Genomic DNA, 23,893 nt, shown 5'->3' on the forward strand with positions numbered 1-23,893 from the left:
GTGGTGTAATGTGAATACAGTGTTATGTAATATGAATAAGGGGCACTACTGTGAGGAGTAATGTATATAAGGTAAAGTGGTACTACTGTGTAAAGTAACATGAATTAGCGACACTATCGCATGATAAAATGTGAATAAAGTTGCACTACTGTGTGGCGTAATTTGAATTGGGGGTACTATTGTGAGGCGCCTTCGCAGCAAGAATACACTCTTTTTTGGGCTGTGCGCAGAATGTGCACAGTGTTCCTATTTAAAATATAATGGGTAGGATCACCAAAATGAGGACTGCTATGGGTAAGGGGTGATGGTGCTGGGAAAGGGGTGCAGGGTAAGAGGCGGAACCAGCGGAGGTGCTAGGGGGCACCAGCCAAAATCTTGCCTAGGGCATCATATTGGTTAGGGCCGACTCTGTCTAAGGGTAAGTCTACAATGCATGTGTGTTTAATACTTAGCTACGTGGTTCCCAAACACGGTCCTCAAGGCACCCCAACAATCCAGGTCTTAAGGATATCCATGCTTAGACACAGGTGACTTGGAAATTATTATTTTTTATCTTGACTAAGCTGTAAAAATGGTCAGGCAGCATGAATTCCCAGCTTTGTTTAAAATAGGCTGAAAAGGTGAAATGCAATGTTTCTGTACCAAATTCATTCTTCCTGAGACTATGAAGCAGTATTTGCAAGTTCTGTCGCTCGTATGATATTTATGCACTGCAAAAATGTATTAGTATTATAGGTTAGTAATGTTTATAATACACAGGTCTCAAAGACTATAAAAAAACATAGCATATTGGGATTTTACCTTTGGCAAGCAGGGCTAAACCTAAAACCTGGACTGTTGGCAGAGTCGGCCCTAGGCATAGGCAAACTAGGTAGATGTCTAGGGCATTTGTAATGCCTAGGGGCACAAGCAGCTTCTGCTGATTACAATGATAAGCAGCATGCCTATATTCTGTGTGTGACTGCGGCTCTATCTGCATACGAAATGCCTTACTAATGTGCGGCATTATGTTTATAAGGTGTACTACAGTACTTTGTGGCGTAACACATAGAAAGGGCACTACTGTGTTGTCTAATATGAATAAAGAGCAATATGGTGTGGTGTAATGTGAATAAGGGGCACTACTGTGAGGAGTAACGTGGTACTACTTTTTGAACGTGAATCAGAGACACTATAGATATGATATAGTGTGAATAAAGTTGCAGTACTATGTGGGCGGAATTTCAACTGGGGGTATTATTGTGTGGCCATGCCCCTTCCCAGCAAAAAGACACCCCCCGTTTTGGGCTGTGTACCGAATGTGCATACTGTTCCTATTTAAAATAAAGGGGGTAGGAGCACCAAAATTAGGACTGCTATGGGTGAGGGGTGATGGTGCTGGGAAAGGGGTACAGGGTCAGAGGCTGAACTAGCGCCTATGCTAGGGGTACCAGCCAAAATCTTGCCTGGGGCATCATATTGGTTAGGGCCGGCTCTGACTGTTGGGGTGCCTTGAGGACCATGTTTGGGAACCACTGGCTTAGCTCTTCACAAACGTTGCCAAGAGGTGAAGAAATTATTCTGCCACAACAGTTGGGACTATACAACTGTACAATAATATGCCACAGCTACAGTATAAGAGTCAAAAATCAATCAGTATCTTGGCATTTAGTATATCTTGGCATTTAGTATAAAAGCTTAGCAGGGAAATTTGACTACTGGAAATAGAACTTGTCATTGTACCTTTATGGCATTCATTATTATTTGGCTACACTCCCTTGTTTTCATCCTATCTTGGAAGACATTTCTGGTAAAGGTGACCTTTATAAAGTAATATACAAGAACTAATAGATCTACAGTATCATTTATTACAAAACTTGCATTTGAGATTACAGACTACTATACTCTTTGAATTTGCATTATGTGTTGGATGTGCTGCCCACATACTTTGTCCTGGTGGCACCATCTTTCTGGTGATTGATGATGCGTGTGCAAAACAGAGCAGAGTCTCAGGCACAGTGCCACAGTCTTTGCAAGCTTCTTTGTGGAGCCAACTTTACAGCATAGGTGTTTCTATAATGAGTGCAGGGTGCCTGGGACCAGGCAGTCCCACACCACACACCCTGCACTTTCTGATGTTGGTGCCACCGTACTTACTGCTCTGGTGTTAGTTCACAGAAATCACCTGCAACATGCCATTGGGGTGGCGGGGAGTGCACAGAGACTGCACGCGTGCTGCCTCCTTTGTTAAACGTCCGTGCCTTATGATTTTAATACTGGAAAAAATTGGCGGTGCCAACCAAGTATAGAGTGGTGGGAGAGAAGTGCATGGACAGTCACAGAGATCAGTCCTGGGTGCAGGCTGTGTGGCAGGGTGCTCTGCTGGAAACATGATTCTGTGTGCACTGAACACCCTTCACCCATATATCACTGTATCGTAGTAACTGGATACAAGAACACACATTTATAATTTACTAATAATGAGATCATAATGGTATTGTACAAAGAAATATCGGTCTAATAAGAGTAGATATGAAATACAAATCTGAGTCACCTTTAATGCAGCATTCATGTCCTGGAGAGCCGCAAATGTGTCTCTCATCTGCAAGTTCACAATAGCACGTCCCTCAAACCCCAATACACTTTGTGCGTTGATGTCCAAGACTACAGTAAACTGGTTCCAAGCGCGCTGAAAGAATCCCTGGGCCTGAAAAGAATAGAAAGAGCTGGTGTTATACATGATGACCACTGTGTGATAGCCCTAGTCACAATGCTAACAATTATAATTTTATTTTTTTAAAATTCTTTTATGGATCAAAACTTCTCACATTTTTGCAAATAACTTAATATTGAACTATGTTATACTAGATAGCTAGAGGACAGTCACATTCTTTCCAAGATATTTCAAAGTGCTACTTGGAGATCCCAGGGGTGGCTCCTAGGTAAGCTAGCCCTTAAATTGGGTGTTTTTCTTTATGTGCCTTTATCATGAGGCCTTACAATAGACAGTTACATGGCCCCAAGGGACAGCCGGTAATCAGAGAAGCTGTAAAGGGGCCTATCAGCTTACCATGTATTTACAAATGTATGCAACAAATATCTCTGAACTTCTATTACTATAGTTTTCAAGTACTGTTGGAAGTACTATTTAGTGTGCAGGGGGATACCTGGGGAAAAAGCCCCCCCTTTTGTTTTCTGTTTGCTGTGACCCCTCCCTTTTATGCACCTGACAAGTGCTGCCAGACTGACTGAGCAGCTTTCACTGTGTTTGCAGTTATGAGAGGCATTGTATGGGATCAGCATTTGAAACAAGGCATGCTGGTTCCCGTAGTGCTACTTGGAGATCCTACGGGTGACTCCTAGGAAAGCTAGCCTTCAATTTGGGTGTATAACTGTTTGCGCCTTCATCATGAGGCCTTACAATTACATGGCCCTGCGTGGGCAAGGTTATCATGTAGTGCAGGGACTGCCGGTAATCAGAGAAACCGTAAAGTTATATAGTTTTCACGTACTATTGCAAGTACTGTTTACTAGATATAGGGGGGGGGGGGATTTAAATTTAAACTGGGCATAGTAAATTTATCAATGAAACTGATGTGATGAATTCGTTTTACAATGCATTGTGTGAAGAAAGTGTTTCAGTGTTTGCTTCTTCACTTCATCATGTTTCTCTAATCAACTCTCTTTTTGGCTAAAGCAATTTCTGAGCACTGTGCCAGGCATGTTTCATTGATTTATAAAATAAAATTGGGGTAATAGTTAAGTAGGGATTGGCATATTTTCTTTTTTATGAAAAGTTGCTGGTCTGCTGGTAGAAATCATAATCATTTGTACACTATGTAGCTGGTGCTCTAAAACACTGGACCAAGCACCGTGTACAGGGAACAATCCCTGTGTCTCCTTGTTATAGCTCAAAACAGCCCAGTTTGTTCAGCATTGGACTTGGATGGAGCCCAAAAAAAGCACCTTGTAACCAAAGTAAAAGTAGACTGATATGTGGGCGTGGCACAAGAAGTATCTTCATGCACTGAGACCATGGGCATACAGTAAGTGCATGTTTATATTAATGATTACCCAACAGATAGCCCATTGTAATAAGGAACAAATTCCTAAAATGACTACTTACCTATAACTTATTTTACCATTCCAAGGTTCATTGTACTTGCAATCTATAAGGTTTTCCATTATAAAATAAATATAGAAAACTGGGCACCTGTGCTGTTTCTGAGTAGCACAGGCCACAGAAGGAGATGAACCCAGCTTATGTAAATTGCCAGAGACCATCAGAAACAGCTTCTCATGTTGCTAGAACAACCATGGATGGCCGCTCTGAGTTTGATGAATTCCAGCTCAATCTGTCTAGGGTTTTAAAGTCTTGTTTTAAAATGATTTATTATAGTTTTGTAGCTTCTCAGGGATCCGACCTTGATGAAATATTGATTGAAAAGCTTTATTATTCACCATTGTAGCTGTCAAGTGGACAGTCCATGCTCTTTTCTCATATATATCAATAGCCATTAACATATATTTACAGTCATCATTGTATTTGGCTTTATCCAGTGAGACAACATCACCTTGACATTATTGATATATATTTGATATAAATCCATACTTCTTATTTTTAACTACTTTATCACAGGCTATATACTTGAATTAATATAATTTCAGAGGTTCCTATTGTGCCGAACTTATAGGTCACTCTCTATAAAATGAATGTACCCATTTCCATGATATATCTATACTCAGGAGCGTACCTCCCAGTGGCAAATTGCCCCTGGACCTGCTCATTGTAGTGTGGTAAAAAATGAATTAGAGGGTATTATGTTGCATACTATGAACTGGGGCATTGTAATGGGACACAATATTAAGTGGAGGCACTATAATGTGGCATAATATGAACTGTGATTTGACATAATATGTACTGGGGACACTGTCATGATGTAAAATAAGATTTTACTTACCGGTAAATCTATTTCTCGTAGTCCGTAGTGGATGCTGGGGACTCCGTAAGGACCATGGGGATAGACGGGCTCCGCAGGAGACATGGGCACTTTAAGAAAGAATTTAGGTTCTGGTGTGCACTGGCTCCTCCCTCTATGCCCCTCCCCCAGACCTCAGTTAGAGAAACTGTGCCCAGAAGAGCTGACAGTACAAGGAAAGGATTTTGGTAATCCAGGGCAAGATTCATACCAGCCACAACAATCACACCGTATAACAAGTGAAAACAACCAGTTAACAGTATGATAAACAACAGAGCATCAGGTCAACCCTGAGGCAACCATAACATAACCCTTATTGAAGCAATAACTATATACAAGTATTGCAGAAGAATTCCGCACTAGGGACAGGCACCCAGCATCCACTACGGACTACGAGAAATAGATTTACCGGTAAGTAAAATCTTATTTTCTCTAATGTCCTAGTGGATGCTGGGGACTCCGTAAGGACCATGGGGATCATACCAAAGCTCCCAAACGGGCGGGAGAGTGCGGATGACTCTGCAGCACCGATTGAGCAAACACAAGGTCCTCCTCAGCGAGGGTATCAAACTTGTAGAACTTTGCAAAAGTGTTTGAACCTGACCAAGTAGCCGCTCGGCAAAGCTGTAATGCAGAGATCCCTCGGGCAGCCGCCCAAGAAGAGCCCACCTTCCTAGTGGAATGGGCCTTAACTGATTTTGGCAGCGGCAATCCAGCCGCAGAATGAGCCTGCTGAATCGTATTACAGATCCAGCGAGCAAAAGTTTGCTTTGAAGCAGGAGCACCAAGCTTGTTGGAAGCATACAGGATAAACAAAGACTCTGTCTTCCTGACCCTAGCCGTTCTGGCTACATAAACCTTCAAAGCCCTGACCACATCAAGTAACTCGGAATCCTCCAAGTCAGTAGTAGCCACAGGCACCACAATAGGTTGGTTTATATGAAAGGATGAAACCACTTTTGGCAGAAATTGTGGACGGGTCCGCAATTCTGCTCTATCCGCATGGAAAACCAGATAGGGGCTTTTATGTGACAAAGCCGCCAACTCTGACACCCGCCTAGCCGAAGCCAAGGCTAATAGCATGACCACCTTCCACGTGAGATATATCAACTCCACCGTTTTGAGTGGTTCAAACCAGTGGGATTTCAGGAAACTCAACACCACGTTAAGATCCCAAGGTGCCACTGGAGGCACAAAAGAGGGCTGAATATGCAGCACTCCCTTTACAAACGTCTGAACTTCAGGTAGAGAAGCCAACTCTTTTTGAAAGAAAATGGATAGGGCCGAAATCTGGACCTTAATGGAACCCAATTTTAGGCCCAAATTCACTACGGACTGTAGGAAGTGAAGGAAACGGCCCAGCTGGAATTCCTCCGTAGGAGCATTCCTGGCCTCACACCAAGCAACATATTTTCGCCATATACGGTGATAATGTTGAGCTGTCACGTCCTTCCTAGCCTTTATCAGCGTAGGAATGACCTCATCCGGAATGCCTTTCTCTGATAGGATCCGGCGTTCAACCGCCATGCCGTCAAACGCAGCCGCGGTAAGTCTTGGAACAGACAGGGCCCCTGTTGCAACAAGTCCTGTCTTAGAGGAAGAGGCCACGGGTCCTCTGTGAGCATTTCTTGCAGATCTGGATACCAAGTCCTTCTTGGCCAATCTGGAACAATGAGTATTGTTCTCACTCCTCTTTTTCTTATTATCCTCAGCACCTTGGGTATGAGAGGAAGAGGAGGAAATACATAGACCGACTGGAACACCCACGGTGTCACCAGGGCATCTACAGCTATCGCCTGAGGGTCTCTTGACCTGGCGCAATACCTCTGTAGCTTTTTGTTGAGGCGGGATGCCATCATGTCCACCTGTGGCAGTTCCCACCGACTTGTAATCTGTGCGAAGACTTCCTGATGAAGTCCCCACTCTCCCGGGTGGAGGTCGTGTCTGCTGAGGAAGTCTGCTTCCCAGTTGTCCACTCCCGGGATGAACACTGCTGACAGTGCGCTTACGTGATTCTCTGCCAGTGAAGAATTCTGGTGGCTTCCGCCATCGCCACTCTGCTCCTTGTGCCGCATTGGCGGTTTACATGAGCCACTGCGGTGATGTTGTCTGACTGAATCAGAACCGGTTGGTCGCGAAGCAGGGTCTCCGCTTAACGTAGGGCGTTGTATATGGCCCTTAGTTCCAGGATGTTGATGTGAAGGCAAGTCTCTTGACTTGACCACAGACCTTGGAAATTTCTTCCCTGTGTGACTGCACCCCAACCTCGGAGGCTTGCATCCGTGGTCACCAGGACCCAGTCCTGAATGCCGAATCTGCGGCCCTCGAGAAGGTGAGCGCTCTGCAGCCACCACAGGAGTGATACCCTGGCCCTGGGGGATAGGGTGATTAACTGATGCATCTGAAGATGTGATCCGGACCACTCGTCCAGTAAGTCCCATTGAAAAGTCCTCGCATGGAACGTGCCGAAGGGAATGGCCTTGTATGATGCCACCATCTTTCCCAGGACACGAGTGCAGTGATGCACTGACACCTGTTTTGGTTTTAATAGGTTCCTGACCAGTGTCATGAGTTCCTGAGCTTTCTCCATCGGGAGATAAACCCTTTTCTGGTCTGTGTCTAGAATCATGCCCAGGAAAGGCAGACGAGTCGTAGGAACCAACTGCGACTTTGGAATATTTAGAATCCAGCCGTGTTGCCGTAACACTTCCAGAGAAAGTGCTACGCTGATCAGCAACTGCTCTCTTGATCTCGCTTTTATGAGGAGATCGTCCAAGTATGGGATAATTGTGACTCCTTGCTTTCACAGGAGTACCATCATCTCCGCCATAACGTTGGTAAATCTTCTCGGTGCCGTGGAGAGACCAAATGGCAACGTCTGAAATTGGTAATGACAATCCTCTACCACAAATCTGAGGTACGCCTGATGAGGTGGATAAATGGGGACATGAAGGTATGCATCCTTTATGTCCAGAGACACCATAAAATCCCCCCCTTCCAGGCTTGCGATGACCGCTCTCAGCGATTCCATCTTGAACTTGAACCTTTTCAGGTATACGTTCAGGGATTTTAAATTCAATATGGGTCTGACCGAACCGTCCGGTTTCAGGACTACAAACATGGTCGAATAATAACCCCTTCCCTGTTGAAGAAGGGGAACCTTGACCACCACCTGTTGAAGATACAATTTGTGAATTGCAGTTAACACTATTTCCCTCTCGTGGGGGGAAGCTGGCAGGGCCGATTTGAGGTATCGGTGCGGGGGCATCTCCTCGAATTCCAGCTTGTATCCCTGAGACACAATGGGGTTTATTTACTAATATTCGTGTTTTGGCCGTTTTGAAGGGTGTTTGAACTCGAATGGTATCGGGTGCATTTTACTGCAACTTTTTGAATCCTGATATGATCATTCACTAAGCTGCCGAGTTTTGCACAATCGTTTTTTCCGATGTCGATGTGATTCGTAATATCAGGCAGTGTTTTACGGGAGTGATGAGTAAAACTCTGCCTGAAAAAACACAAGGAATCCCGGCCGGATCTGTGAGATCCGAGCAGGGCTTCATTGTGTACCTTAAAAAGTTGATTAAAGTCTTAAAAAATCTGGAAAAAATTGCGTGGGGTCCCCCCTCCTAAGCACAACCAGCCTCGGGCTCTTTGAGCCGGTCCTGGTTGAAAAAATATGGAGAAAAAAATGACAGGGGTTCCCCCATATTTAATCAACCAGCACCGGGCTCTGCGCCTGGTTCTGGTTCCAAAAATACGGGGGACAAAAAGCGTAGGGATCCCCCATATTTTTAAAACCAGCACCGGGCTCCACTAGCCAGGTACATAATGCCACAGCCGGGGGAGACTTTTATACTGGTTCCTGCGGCCCTGGCATTACATACCCAACTAGTCACCACTGGCCGGGGTACCCTGGAGGAGTGGGGACCCCTTCACTCAAGTGGTCCCCCCCTCCAGCCACCCAAGGGCCAGGGGTGAAGCCCGAGGCTGTCCCCCCCATCCAAGGGCGGCGGATGGGGGGCTGATAGCCTTGTGAAAAATTGTGAATATTGTTTTTAGTAGCAGTACAACAAGTCCCAGCAAGCCTCCCCCGCAAGCTGGTACTTGGAGAACCACAAGTACCAGCATGCGGTGGAAAACCGGGCCCGCTGGTACCTGTAGTACTACTACTAAAAAAATACCCCAATAAAAACAGGACACACACACCGTGACAGTACAACTTTATTACATACATGCACACCAACATACACACATACTTACCTATGTTCACACGAGGCTCGGTCCTCTTCTCCATGTAGAATCCTTGGGGTACCTGTGAAAAAAATTACACTCACATAATCCAGTGAAGAATCCAACCTTTGAATAATCCACGTACTTGGCAAAAAAATAAAACGTAAACCCGACCACGCACTGAAAGGGGCCCCATGTTTACACATGGGACCCCTTTCCCCGACTGCCAGCACCCCCCCTGACTCCTGTCAAAGAGGGTCCCTTCAGCCAATCAGGGAGCGCCACATCGTGGCACCCTCCTGATTGGCTGTGTGCTCCTGTAGTGTCTGTCAGGCAGCACACGGCAGTGATACAATGTAGCGCCTATGCGCTCCATTGTAGCCAATGGTAAGAACTTTGCAGTCAGCGGTTGACCGAAAGTAACCTCACCGGGTATTTTTTTGGGTATTTTTTTAGTAGTAATACTACAGGTACCAGCGGGCCCGGTTTTCCACCGCATGCTGGTACTTGTGGTTCTCCAAGTACCAGCTTGCGGGGGAGGCTTGCTGGGACTTGTAGTACTGCTACTAAAAACAATATTCACAATTTTTCACAAGGCTATCAGCCCCTCATCCGCCGCCCTTGGGTGGGGGGGGACAGCCTCGGGCTTCACCCCTGGCCCATGGGTGGCTGTAGGGGGGGGACCCCTTGATTGAAGGGGTCCCCACTCCTCCAGGGTACCCCGGCCAGAGGTGACTAGTTGGGTATGTAATGCCAGGGCCGCAGGGACCAGTATAAAAGTCTCCCCCGGCTGTGGCATTATGTACCTGGCTAGTGGAGCCCGGTGCTGGTTTTAAAAATACGGGGGACCCCTACGCTTTTTGTCCCCCGTATTTTTGGAACCAGGACCAGGCGCAGAGCCCGGTGCTGATTGATTAAATATGGGGGAACCTCTGTCATTTTTTTCTCAATACTTTTTCAACCAGGACCGGCTCAAAGAGCCCGAGGCTGGTTATGCTTAGGAGGGGGGACCCCACGCAATTTTTTTTTCTGTTTTTACACTAAACAGACCCTTTCCCATAGATAACCATGCACAGATCTCACTGATCCGTGCATGGTTATCCAAACTCGACTGGAAAGAGCAGGTCTATTTTTTTGCTGCTTTTTTTAACGAATCGAAAAAAAACAGACCCGCACTTGAGCACTCAGAAACTAACACCCAAATACGAATGAATAGTGAATGCCGGTATTCTATGAAATAACAGCCGCGTTTGACCGATGGTCTATTCATTCGTATTTCGGAAGGTTGTCATTCAAACCATTACGAATAGACCAGACACTGCCGAGATTGGTGCTTAGTGAATTCCCGGATTGGGACTTAGAAAAAAAACCCACAAATCGGCCAAACTCGGATTTTTAGTAAATACTGGCCAATATCTATTGCCCAGGGATCCAACTGGGAGTGAACCCACTTGTGGCTGAAATTTCGAAGATGTGCCCCCACCGGGCCTAGCTCCGCTTGTGGAGCCCCAGCATCATGCGGTGGATTTTGTAGAGGCCGGGGAGGACTTCTGTTCCTGGGAACTAGCTGTGTTGTGCAGCTTCTTTCCTCTGCCCCTGCCTCTGGCAAGAAAGGACGCACCTCGGACTTTCTTGTTTTTCTGTGATCGAAAGGACTGCATTTGATAATACGGTGCTCTCTTAGGCTGTGAGGAAACATATGGCAAAAAAGTTGACTTTCCAGCAGTATCTGTGGAGACCAGGTCCGAGAGACCCTCCCCAAACAATTCCTCACCTTTGTAAGGTAAAACCTCCATATGCCTTTTTGAGTCGGCATCACCTGTCCATTGCCGAGTCCACAGGACCCTTCTGGCAGAAATCGACATAGGATTTATTCTAGAACCCAGTAGACTAATGTCTCTTTGAGCATCTCTCATATATAGGACAGCGTCTTTAATATGCCCCAGGTCAATAATATAGTATCCTTGTCTAAGGTATCAAGTTCCTCAGACAGGGCGTCCGTCCACGCTGCTACAGCACTACACACCCAGGCCGACGCGATCGCCGGCCTCAGTAAGGTACCTGAATGTGTATAAATGGACTTCAGGGTACCCTCCTGTTTTCTATCCGCAGCATCTTTGAGGGTAGCCGTATCCTGTGACGGCAGGGCTACCTTCTTAGATAAGCGTGTTAAAGCTTTGTCCACCCTAGGGGAGGATTCCCAGCGTAACCTGTCCGTTGGCGGGAAAGGATACACCATAAGAATCCTTTTGGAAATCTGCAGTTTTTTATCTGGAGATTCCCAAGCCTTTTCACATAACTCATTTAGCTCGTGTGAGGGGGGAAAGGTTACCTGTGGCTTCTTTTCGCCATACATATGTACTCTCCTGTCAGGGACTGGGGTTTCCTCTGTGATGTGCAACACATCCTTAATTGCTATAATCATATAACGGATGGATTTAGCCAATTTTGGCTGTAATTTTGCATCATCGTAATCGACACTGGAGTCAGAATCCATGTCAGTATCCGTGTCAAGAATATGGGATAGTGGGCGCTTCTGAGACCCTGTCGGCCTCTGCGACATAGGATCAGGCATGGGTTGGGACCCTGACTGTCCTGAGGCTTCAGCTTTTTCTAACCTTTTATGTAAGGAATTAACATTATCATTTAAAACCTTCCACATATCCATCCAATCAGGTGTCCGCGCCGTCGGCGGAGACACCACATTCATTTGCTCCCGCTCTGCTTCCACATAGCCTTCCTCATCAGACATGTCGACACAAGCGTACCGACACACCACACACACAGGGAATGCCCTTTTTGAAGACAGTTCCCCCACAAGGCCCTTTGGAGAGACAGAGAGAGAGTATGCCAGCACACACCCCAGCGCTATAACCCAGGAATAACACAGTAACTTAACGTTAACCCAGTAGCTGCTGTTTATATTGTGTTTTTGCGCCTAATTTATGTGCCCCCCCCCCCCCCCTCTCTTTTTACCCTCTTCTACCGTGAATCTGCAGGGGAGAGCCTGGGGAGCTTCCTCTCAGCGGAGCTGTGGAGAAAAAATGGCACTGGTGAGTGCTGAGGAAGAAGCCCCGCCCCCTCGACGGCGGGCTTCTGTCCCGCTTAAATATGCATTTTCTTGGCGGGGGCTCATACATATATACAGTGCCCAACTGTATATATGTTTACTTTTGCCAAAAAGAGGTTCCAAATGCTGCCCAGGGCGCCCCCCCCCTGCGCCCTTACAGTGACCGGATTATGTGAGGTGTGTGGGAGCAATGGCCACAAGCTGCAGTGCTGTGCGTTACGTCAGTGAAGAACGGAGTCTTCTGCCGCCGATTTGAAGTCTTCTTGCTTCTCATACTCACCCGGCTTCTGTCTTCCGGCTCTGCGAGGGGGACGGCGGCGCGGCTCTGGGATCGGACAGCGAGGGTGAGATCCTGCGTACGATCCCTCTGGAGCTAATGGTGTCCAGTAGCCTAAGAAGCAGGACCTAGCTTCAGAGAGTAGGGCTGCTTCTCTCCCCTCTGTCCCACGATGTAGGGAGTCTGTTGCCAGCAGAGCTCCCTGAAAATAAAAAACCTAACAAAATACTTTCTCTCAGCGAACTCAGGAGAGCTCACTGAAAAGCACCCAGCTCGTCTGGGCACAGTTTCAAACTGAGGTCTGGAGGAGGGGCATAGAGGGAGGAGCCAGTGCACACCAGAACCTAAATTCTTTCTTAAAGTGCCCATGTCTCCTGCGGAGCCCGTCTATCCCCATGGTCCTTACGGAGTCCCCAGCATCCACTAGGACGTTACAGAAATTGGGGATACTGTGTTGCATAATATGTACTGGCATTCCTACAATGTGACATAGAACAGGATTCATCAATCAACACTGGGACAGGGGCCCCTTGAAAATGCTGCTATGGGGCCCAAAAAGTTCTGGCTACGCCCCTGATGCAGATATTTAATTTGGATGATCAGGTTCTATAAATTCGAATGACTCTAATTTATGCTATAGTTTAGGAAAATAGATGAAACTGGATAGTGCATGGTTTTTAAAGACAATTATAGTCTATTTATGTTATATTTAAAAAAAAGAATGGTTGACTATGAGGGCATACAATAATGCTTATCTGATGTCACTCGCTGAGACTATGAAGTACTTGTCAACAAGTACTGGTTAATGTTCTGAAATCTCTCAAGCAAAAGGTAGTTTAAATGATGTGGAAAAATAAAGCTGTTGAGGGAAAAAATACCCTGGAGCTATTAAAATTACATAATGAAAAGGTCTGCATGGTAATGTGCTAGTTGTTGAGTTTCAAAGTGACATGCTGATACACTGATTTATACTACTGTGCCAATCTATGGCCTTAAAAAAAAAGTACAAATTATGTCACATTCTGTGTCATAACCATTTAATGATATGAAAGATCTAAAGTTGCACTTACTTTTTCACACATCTTCATCATCAAAATAGGTTGTGTGCTATAAGCTACATGAGATCAGATTGATAAAATGTTAGAACTAGATGGGTTGATGATTAATATATATATGTCTTGGTATGTAAGAACAGAGATTTGACAGAACTTTATTTTTATGGGAAAATGAAAGTGAATAATTAATAATCAGGTTTATAAAAAAATAAGAATTTACTCACCGGTAATTCTATTTCTCGTAGTCCGTAGTGGATGCTGGGGACTCCGTAAGGACCATGGGGAATAGACGGGCTCCGCAGGAGACTAGGCACTCTAAAGAAAGATTCAGTACTATCTGGTGTGCACTGGCTCCTCCCTCTATGCCCCTCCTCCAGACCTCAGTTAAGGAAACTGTGCCCGGAAGAGCTGACATTACAAGGAAAGGATTTTGGAATCCAGGGTAAGACTCATACCAGCCACACCAATCACACTGTACAACTTGTGATAAACTTACCCAGTTAACAGTATGAACAACAACTGAGCATCACTCAACCGATGCTACATAACCATAACCCTTTGTTAAGCAATAACTATATACACGTATTGCAGAAAGTCCACACTTGGGACGGGCGCCCAGCATCCACTACGGACTACGAGAAATAGAATTACCGGTGAGTAAATTCTTATTTTCTCTAACGTCCTAGTGGATGCTGGGGACTCCGTAAGGACCATGGGGATTATACCAAATCTCCCAAACGGGCGGGAGAGTGCGGATGACTCTGCAGCACCGAATGGGCAAACACCAGGGTCTCCTCAGCCAGGGTATCAAACTTGTAGAATTTTGCAAATGTGTTTGAACCCGACCAAGTAGCAGCTCGGCAAAGCTGTAATGCCGAGACCCCTCGGGCAGCCGCCCAAGAAGAGCCCACCTTCCTTGTGGAATGGGCTTTCACTGATTTTGGATGCGGCAATCCAGCCGCAGAATGAGCCTGCTGAATCGTGTTACAGATCCAGCGAGCAATGGTTTGCTTTGAAGCAGGAGCACCCAGCTTGTTGGATGCATACAGGATAAACAGCGAGTCAGTTTTCCTGACTCCAGCCGTCCTGGCAACATAGATCTTCAAAGCCCTGACTACATCATGCAACTTGGAATCCTCCAAGTCACGAGTAGCCGCAGGCACCACAATGGGTTGGTTCAAATGAAAAGATGACACCACCTTTGGCAGAAACTGCGGACGAGTCCGCAATTCTGCCCTATCCATATGGAAAACCAGATAGGGGCTGACAATGCCTATTCTATACCTTGTATAAAACACTCTAAAAGGTTAAAGAACACAGTACGCAATTGGCGTATGGAATACCGTAAGAGTACGCACGTAGCGTAACGAACGCTTAGCCGTGGACGAGACGCACGAGCGGCACGTTCACTCACGGCTTAGAGCGTAAAGGCAAGCACGCTATAGGCTGCCGACTAACGTAATGATACGCTATCAGCTTCGAGGTATTGCGAAGTATACATTTGAATTCCTTCTTATCCCGTATTAAGGGTCTGTGGATGGGCTGTCAAACTTTACCGAGCTCTTTTCGGCTTTTGGTTGCGACAAAATGGGGGAGCACATTTTAGTTGATGATACATGAATAGGGGGATATGTGAGTGCTGATATCTGTGCCTATATTCCCTATCGACTATGTGTGTCATTACCTGAAGGTTGTAGAGATGAAGATAAGAAGCAATTATGGTAAATGCAGTGATAAACTATGTGAGTTTAATATACATTTGCCGATTGAGGTCTTGTCTTGTGTCTTGTCTTGTCTTGTCTCGATGTACATGTTGACTGTAGTCTCCTTAGGCTTTTGCCAACAATGCAAGCAAAAGCTTTCTCAATGTCCATAGACTTACAAAAAATGTTGGGCTAGCGTAAAATTAAAGGTACTAGGGATATGGGGGTCTATGGCATAGTCCATCAGTTGTCTGTGTAAAAGGTTGTCAAATTCTTTTTCCAAGCGGATGTCTTTGTACCTTGGAGGAAAACAAAGGAGAAACGGGTGAAAGAAACGGACCGTGGAATCACATTTTCATCACAACATTGTCTCTATCGTTGGGTCATAAACCAAATCAGTCGTTGTTATTACAGTATCTTCACTTCTTAAACTCATCACTCGGGCGCTACGTTTACACTTTGTTAAAACCCGAACGCATCTAAATATCAGACCGACCAATATGATGATACCCAGAATACACAAAAGAAATTTCCCTACATCCATGATAATTCCTTGAGTCCATTCTCCTAAACCAGAGAACCAATTTCGTGGGTTCAACCATGACACCCAACTGGTCAGCTCATTACCCACAGCGGCAAGGGTGAGATTGTGTTTCCTTCGGAACTCCCATTTTAGTTGCAAAATGTCATCCATCTTTTTGTCTATGACCTCGGTCGGGTCCTCGGTGCTGTTTGTAATATATGTGCAGCACTTTATTCCATACTGAGTCGCTAGGGTAACACAATACCCGCCTGTCACAGCTGTGAGATAATTGAGAATCATCCTATGCTGAACCAGTTCTGTTTTATAAGCTTGGAGCTCCCTTCCGGTATACCTGAATGTGTCATCATACATTTCAGTGATATTGTCTAATAAATTTGCAAGCGCAGATATATATTTATAATTTATCACTCCTCTGGCGGTACGAGTGATATCTAACGCGATTAGGAATTGAATCCCGGTGGATTCATGGATCAGGTCAGAGGCCGGATGCTCTGTTCTTTCTATCAGGTGCCGTTTAACGATGTGCTCGTAATGAGTGTGAGTATAAGGAGCTTGGGCACTGCAGTGAATATCCTTCATTTTTGTGTGGGATACGGTCATTACTTCAGGCAGTACTTTTCCAATATAACATAACCCTTCTGAGTTTGGGGCAAGCCACTTATACGCCTTCCTCCCGCATATGAAATATGTATCATCGGGGAGAACATATGGGACGGAGTAGGACATTACCATATTACACACTTTCCATATGAAATCTCCTAACCCTAATTCTCCCATCTGTTTAGTACACGTATCAGTTTGTACGATATGTGCACAGTATCCTGGTGATACCTCTCCAACTCTCATGGTCCTACTTCCTAGGGTATACCTATATCGGAAATATTTTCCGCTACCGGCTATGTGGCGTATAAGTTCTGTATCTGTAGGCATTCTATCGGCTCTGTATGAAAAGGTCATGGTTTGGTTATTCCATGACACTTCCCAATTTCCCGGCTTTCGGGGATTGGAAATGTTAAAACATACTAGGGCTCTATCCACATGATATTGGTGGAGCTTCAAACTAGGAGGACTGGAGATATTAAACCTCCTGTCCACCGGCCTCCCACCACTTAGCTCAAGTACCTCCCCTATAGTTAAAGGGAAGGGCACTAATCCTGATTTGCTATGGCCTTGAGGTACTTGAGAGCATACCCAACAATCTGTCTGATTTAACACTTTACCCACTAAGGAGTGATAGTCACTCAATGGATGCCGGTCCATGTGGATATTAAAACTGGATTGGCATTTCTTGATACACCCATCCTCAACTACACTGTCACAGAGTCTACAGATACAGTTCTCTTCAGCTAACAATCCTTCACAATTTCTTCTATTGTCGATGCTACCAGATCGTTTTCTGATACTCGCCTTTACTCGGTGATTATGTTGTTCTTGGAAATCTACGCCTCCATCTCTGTCATCAGAACCCATTCCAGAACCTCTCTCGACCTCCATGGTACTCTCGCCGGAACAGACTGCTCTGGTCAACATCATGGTCAACAGGAAAATCCGGATCACAGTCTCTTGGGGCAAGTCCATCTTATAGGAGGAAATGGAGAAGAATGAGAAGGGGGAAAGAAACAATTGAGGGAGATGGGATGGGAAGTGGAGAAAAACAATAAAAGGGAACAGGGAATCGACAACTGCCTCCGATCTTATTATTCTCAATGCTCAGGTGCCGTCTCAGTCCTCTTGAAACAGACACTCCAGTGATACAACTTCCTCTACCGTCTGTTCCTTATCACGGGACCTCTCTGGATCAGCAACCTTCTTACAATGGGACGAATGAACCCAAGTCTCTCTCTCGGCAACCTTCAATGCTGTCGTGCTAATCAATAAGACTTGGTATGGTCCTTCCCATCTGTCAATAAGGCAACCTGAGCGTAGAAAATTCCGTATCATTACATAATCCCCAGGTTCAATGTCATGACAATTACTATCTGGCAGATCAGGAATCACTAACTTCAAATTATCATTCTGATTCTTTAGCTGTTTACTCATCTTCACCTTCTTCTGGTCTGTGTCCAGAATCATGCCCAGGAAGGGCAGACGCGTCGCAGGAATCAGCTGCGACTTTGGAATGTTCAGAATCCAGCCGTGCTGACGCAACACTTCCTGAGAGTGTGCTACACTGATCAGCAACTGCTCCCTGGACCTCGCCTTTATGAGGAGATCATCCAAGTATGGGATAATTGTAACCCCTTGCTTCCGAAGGAGCACCATCATTTCCGCCATCACCTTGGTAAAAACTCAGTGCCGTGGACAGGCCAAACGGCAACGTCTGGAATTGGTAATGACAGTCCCGTACCACAAACCTGAGGTACTCCTGATGAGGTGGATAAATGGGGACATGCAAGTAAGCATCCTTGATGTCCAGAGACACCATAAAATCCCCCTCTTCCAGGCTTGCAATGACCGCTCTGAGCGATTCCATTTTGAACTTGAATTTCTTCAGATAAATGTTCAGGGATTTTAAATTTAAAATGGGTCTGACCGAACCGTCCGGTTTCGGTACCACAAACATAGTGGAATAGTAGCCCCTTCTCCGTTGAAGGGGGGGAACCTCTACTACCACCTGCTGGAGAAAAAGTTTGTGAATTGCCGCCAACACTATCTCCCTTTTCATGGGGGAAGTTGGTAAGGCCGATTTTAGGTAACGGTGAGGGGGCGTCACCTCGAATTCCAGCTTGTATCCCTGAGACACAATTTGTATAGCCCAAGGATCCACCTGTGAGCATACCCACTGGTGGCTGAAATGTCGGAGACGCGCCCCCACGGCTCCTGGCTCCGCCTGTGGAGCCCCAGCGTCATGCGGTGGATTTAGTGGAAGCCGGGGAAGACTTTTGTTCCATGGTGCAGCTTTTTTCCTCTACTCCTGCCTCTGGCAAGAAAGGACGCACCTCTGACCTTCTTGCTCTTCTGAGAACGAAAGGACTGCATTTGGTAATACGGTGCTTTCTTAGGCTGTGGAGGGACATAAGGCAAGAAATTTGACTTCCCAGCCGTAGCTGTGGAAACTAGGTCCGAGAGACCGTCCTCAAACAATTCCTCACCCTTATAAGGTAAAACCTCCATGTGTTTTTTAGAGTCGGTATCCCCTGTCCATTGCCGAGTCCATAAGACCCTTCTGGCAGAAATGGACATTGCGTTTACTCTAGAGCCCAGCAGGCAAATGTCCCTCTGGGCATCCCGCATATATAGGACCGCGTCCTTGATATGTGCCAGGGTCAGTAGAACAGTGTTCCTGTCCAGGGTATCTATCTCCTCAGACAGAGTATCCGTCCATGCAGCTACCGCACTACACATCCAGGCCGAAGCAATTGCTGGTCTCAGCAGTGTGCCTGAATGTGTATAAACAGACTTCAGGATAGCTTCCTGCTTTCTATCCGCAGGATCCTTTAGGGCGGCCGTATCCTGAGACGGCAGGGCCACCTTCTTAGACAAGCGTGTCAACGCCTTGTCTACCCTAGGGGAGGATTCCCAGCGTAACCTGTCCGTTGGCGGGAAAGGATACGCCATAAGTAATCTCTTGGAAATTATCACCTTCCTGTCAGGGGAATCCCACGCTTTTTCACATAATTCATTTAATTCATGTGAAGGGGGAAAAGTCACTTCTTGCTTTTTCTCCCCATACATATAAATCCTCTTGTCAGGGACAGGATTTTCCTCAGAAATGTGTAATACATCCTTCATTGCTACAATCATGTAGCGGATGGCTTTAGTCATTTTAGGCTGCAACTTTGCCTCATCGTCATCGACACTGGAGTCAGATTCCGTGTCGACATCTGTGTCAACTATCTGGGATAGTGTGCGCTTTTGAGACGCTGACGACCTCTGCGCTGTAGGATCAGGCATGGGTTGAGACCCTGACTGTCCCAAGGTTACAGTTTTATCCAATCTGTTATGCAAGGAGTTTACATTATCATTTAACACCTTCCACATATCCATCCAATCAGGTGTCGGCACCGTCGGCGGCGACACCACACTCAGCTGCACTTGTTCTGCCTCCACGTATCCTTCCTCATCAAACATGTCGACACAGGCGTACCGACACACAGCACACACACAGGGAATGCTCTGACTGAGGACAGGACCCCACAAAGGCTTTTGGGGAGACAGAGAGAGAGTATGCCAGCACACACCCCAGCGCTATATAACCCAGGGATTACACTGTACCTTAGTGTTTACCCCGTAGCTGCTGTTAAATATATATCTCTGCGCCTAAATTTATGTGCCCCCCTCTCTTTTTTACCCTTTATTGCACCTGTATACTGCAGGGGAGAGCCTGGGGAGCGTCCTTCCAGCGGAGCTGTGAAGAGAAAATGGCGCTGGTGTGCTGAGGAAGAAGGCCCCGCCCCCTCAGCGGCGGGCTTCTGTCCCGCTTTAATGTGTAAAAATGGCGGGGGCTCTGGCATATACACAGTCCCAGACTGTATATATGTCTATTTTTGCCAAAAAGGTAATTCATTGCTGCCCAGGGCGCCCCCCCCCCCTGCGCCCTGCACCCTACAGTGACCGGAGTGTGCGGTGTGCTGTGGGAGCAATGGCGCACAGCTGCAGTGCTGTGCGCTACCTTAAGTGAAGACAGGAGTCTTCCCCCGCCGATTTCGATGTCTTCATGCTTCTGCTGCTTCTGTATGTCTGGCTCTGCGAGGGGGGCGGCGGCACGGCTCCGGGAACGGACGATCAAGGTTAGGTACCTGTGTTTGATCCCTCTGGAGCTAATGGTGTCCAGTAGCCTAAGAAGCGCTACCTAGCTGCCGTGAGTAGGTTTGCTTCTCTCCCCTCAGTCCCTCGTAGCAGAGAGTCTGTTGCCAGCAGAAGTTCTCTGAAAATAAAAAACCTGACAAAATACTTTCTTTTCTAGCAAGCTCAGGAGAGCCCACTAGGAGCACCCAGCTCTGGCCGGGCACAGATTCTAACTGAGGTCTGGAGGAGGGGCATAGAGGGAGGAGCCAGTGCACACCAGATAGTACTGAATCTTTCTTTAGAGTGCCCAGTCTCCTGCGGAGCCCGTCTATTCCCCATGGTCCTTACGGAGTCCCCAGCATCCACTAGGACGTTAGAGAAATATATGTATGCATGTATGTATGTATGTATTTATTTATTTATGTACTGGATGTATGTATGTATGGATGGATGTATATATGGATGTATGTATGTATGTATTTATTTATTTATGTACTGTATATATGTATGTATGTATGTATGGATGTATATATGGATGTATGTATGTATTTATGTACTGTATGTATGTACGTACGTACGTATGTACATCCATACATCCATACATCCATACAAACACACACAAACGCACATGGGACTCGAGGCCTCACTGCTGGGATGCAGCTGTCGTTATACTGACAGCTGGCATCCCATCTGCAGGTATATCATACTGGATCCACTGGGAAAGGTGGTGTGCACTGTAAGCATTTTCTGATTGGCTTGGCTGTGGGTCCTGTTCATTGAATGGGAGTTTGCATCTCCCAGTTAAGTTTTCCTTAACAGTACTTATGGCTCGCCCCTCTTTTGGCTACCAGTGCCAGTGGTCCAGTAACCGTTATGTATAATAACCATTTTTTAGTGTTTCTACTGCTTACTGTGCTAAACATTTCTCAAGCTCCACATCTTTTTTAGGTGCATGCTTAATTTAAAATTATTCAACAGTTTTGTTGTGAATAATTGCCTCTAAAACTTTGTAGCGGAGGGCCCCATCCAGCTACCAATAAGAGGGGCCGCCACTGAGCACATAATATTGGTGATCCCATCTCTGTTCGTGGAGACAAGTACCAGCTTCTCTTTCTCAAATGGTTCCCATCGCATAGCATCTAGCCCCCAGAGCCAGGCCGCTGAGGTCATCACAAGTTGGAATACAGGGTTTATACCATCTTAAGGAAAACAAGGTTTGAAACATGGCATCCATTCCATCAAGTGGCTCTCTTGTCACAACCCATGACTATTACCGCAGACGCCTGGGATCCACCTCCAGTAACAGCTCTTCTGGGAGTGTGGACTATTCTGGAGAGGTTATGCCTCACCACCCAGGTCTTCAAAGTCAGATCCTGGTCACTGGTGAGCCAGCTTCTTCTTTGGTAAACCATCACATCTCACCATGACCACTGATTCAAAATCCCCAGAGAACTCAGGAAGCTTCCGCATGACCAGTGGCCTGCTCCCATGTGGCCTGGCTCTGGAGACGGTGACAAAGAACAATGTCAATGACACCAAGACTGACTCCAGCGCCTCTGTCTGACCCCTTTATGCATTCCCCCCTCACTGGAAGATGCTGGGTGGCGGATCCCAATCCCTCCCCCACCCCATCCCCCAATTATTGACTGCTCCCATTGCTTTAGTCATCCTTTTTGTTTTATTAATATGTTAAAATTGGTCATACTCAAACATTCTTTATTGTTTGGTACCTTGCCTTATGAGGCCTTTTTTAGTATTTACACTTGTGTAATGAAGGTGGGCAGTCTCAAAAATAAAAAGATGGGCTACCACTACATTTGACTCCAAGAAAGCTTAAGAAAGCTTATCCCATTGGGTATGGCGATTATGATATCTCAAGCTATTGGCAAAACAACAGCTTCTGAGTGGTGAATTTGTATATTTGGATGAATAAACCATTAGAGTTTTGTAAGCTGTACTGACACTGTAGAAAGCCATATATCAGAATATGTAGTATGCCCAGGGTTGGACAACTGCATTTATACTAGTCAAGACGCAACCACATACAATAAAACTGAGATGAAGTTCCATAAATATTAATGGCTGCTGAGGTTATACCAGCTATAAAAGAAAGCAGTCTACTGCCTTCTCTGGCTTCCCAGGTCACAATGATCGATCTCTTCCCATCCAGTTATAGCTCACTCATTGACTGTGTGGGACTGTGCTAATTGGAAATATTTGATTGCGCAATCACATACAATAAAACTGAGATGAAGTTCCGTAAATATTAATGGCTGCTGAGGTTATACCAGCTATAAAAGAAAGCAGTCTACTCCTTCTCCGTTTGAGTTAGGATGAGATTCCTCATCATTTCGACTGGTATCCACCTGTCAGGATCTCTCTTTCTTTTACTTTCTCTTATATCTTTGTCTGACTCTGCTCTTCCTTCTCTTCTCCTGGTCTACCGCACCGTCTCCTTCTCAAGCTCGTTCTTTATCTCTTTCCCTTCTTTATCTCTTAACTTTAAAACTGGTCACTATACTGTAATCTTTCTTCTGATTACTGTGTTACTGTGTTACATTCCTGCTTATTATGTTTTCTTCTCTGTGTCAAATTTATTATGCCCTTTCAATAAACTTTATATACAAAAGAAAGCAGCTTACTCTCCCACTAACTAGCGATATAAAGAAGCACTGTGTTTTCCTGCTCAGATCTCAACTGCAGTACTACTATAAAATGCACTTGCACTGATTATTGAAGTACTGAAATAACTTTCATTGTTTGCCTGTTGTCCAGTATCCCCTAGCATACAAAATAAATTGCATATATGTGAAAACAGATTATTTCTACTGTAGCCAAGAACAATAGAAAACCATCATGCATTATTCATTAAGTAGATCTCCTTTAAAGAGTTTAGGAAAATCTGAATGCACCTGTCAGTCTTATGTCACGTGGCTGCACACTATGCATAATACATTCTATAGGAATACAGATATTACTCACTTGTAAGTTATAGCCCAGAGAGATCCGAGCTGCAAGAGATGTTGGGTTCAGGTGAAGGGCCTTCACAAAATCTGAGTGAGCACACCTGAGGCCATCTTCATGGCCATATTCCATGTATGAATTGCCACGACCAATGTATCCCTCAGGAGACAAGGGGGTTAATTGCAACACGTGGTTAAATGCTTGCACCGCTTCCTCATACTGCTGTAACCTGAGAGAATAGAAGTATATTGTAGATTTTTAAATATTCTAAATATAGAGTTGAATACAGTTTAATCAAATTCATGAAAACACAATGTAGTTGCTTTGAACAATTACGGCCTAATTCAGACTTGGTCGCTGA

General features: G+C 45.6%; 2 protein-coding genes across 2 annotated transcripts in view; one reads left to right on the top strand and one right to left on the bottom strand.

Moving 5' to 3' along the window:
* The window catches only part of TTC6 (tetratricopeptide repeat domain 6), a 660,756-nt gene that overhangs the window by 28,787 nt on the left and 608,076 nt on the right, over positions 1 to 23,893 (bottom strand). The window contains exons 28-29 of the mRNA XM_063947843.1: positions 23,551 to 23,761; positions 2,534 to 2,686 (exon numbers count right to left, since the gene is read on the bottom strand). Coding sequence (XP_063803913.1) covers positions 2,534 to 2,686; positions 23,551 to 23,761 — 364 coding nt within the window. The remainder of the gene's footprint in view (positions 1 to 2,533; positions 2,687 to 23,550; positions 23,762 to 23,893) is intronic.
* LOC134980752 (pancreatic progenitor cell differentiation and proliferation factor B-like) lies at positions 21,713 to 22,132 on the top strand. The gene is given in 2 exon segments (XM_063947712.1): positions 21,713 to 21,927; positions 21,930 to 22,132. Coding segments are annotated over 2 exon segments (339 nt in total). The 5' UTR covers positions 21,713 to 21,791.

The sequence above is a fragment of the Pseudophryne corroboree genome, chromosome 12 (assembly GCF_028390025.1).
Source record: "Pseudophryne corroboree isolate aPseCor3 chromosome 12, aPseCor3.hap2, whole genome shotgun sequence".
Taxonomy (NCBI): domain Eukaryota; kingdom Metazoa; phylum Chordata; class Amphibia; order Anura; family Myobatrachidae; genus Pseudophryne; species Pseudophryne corroboree.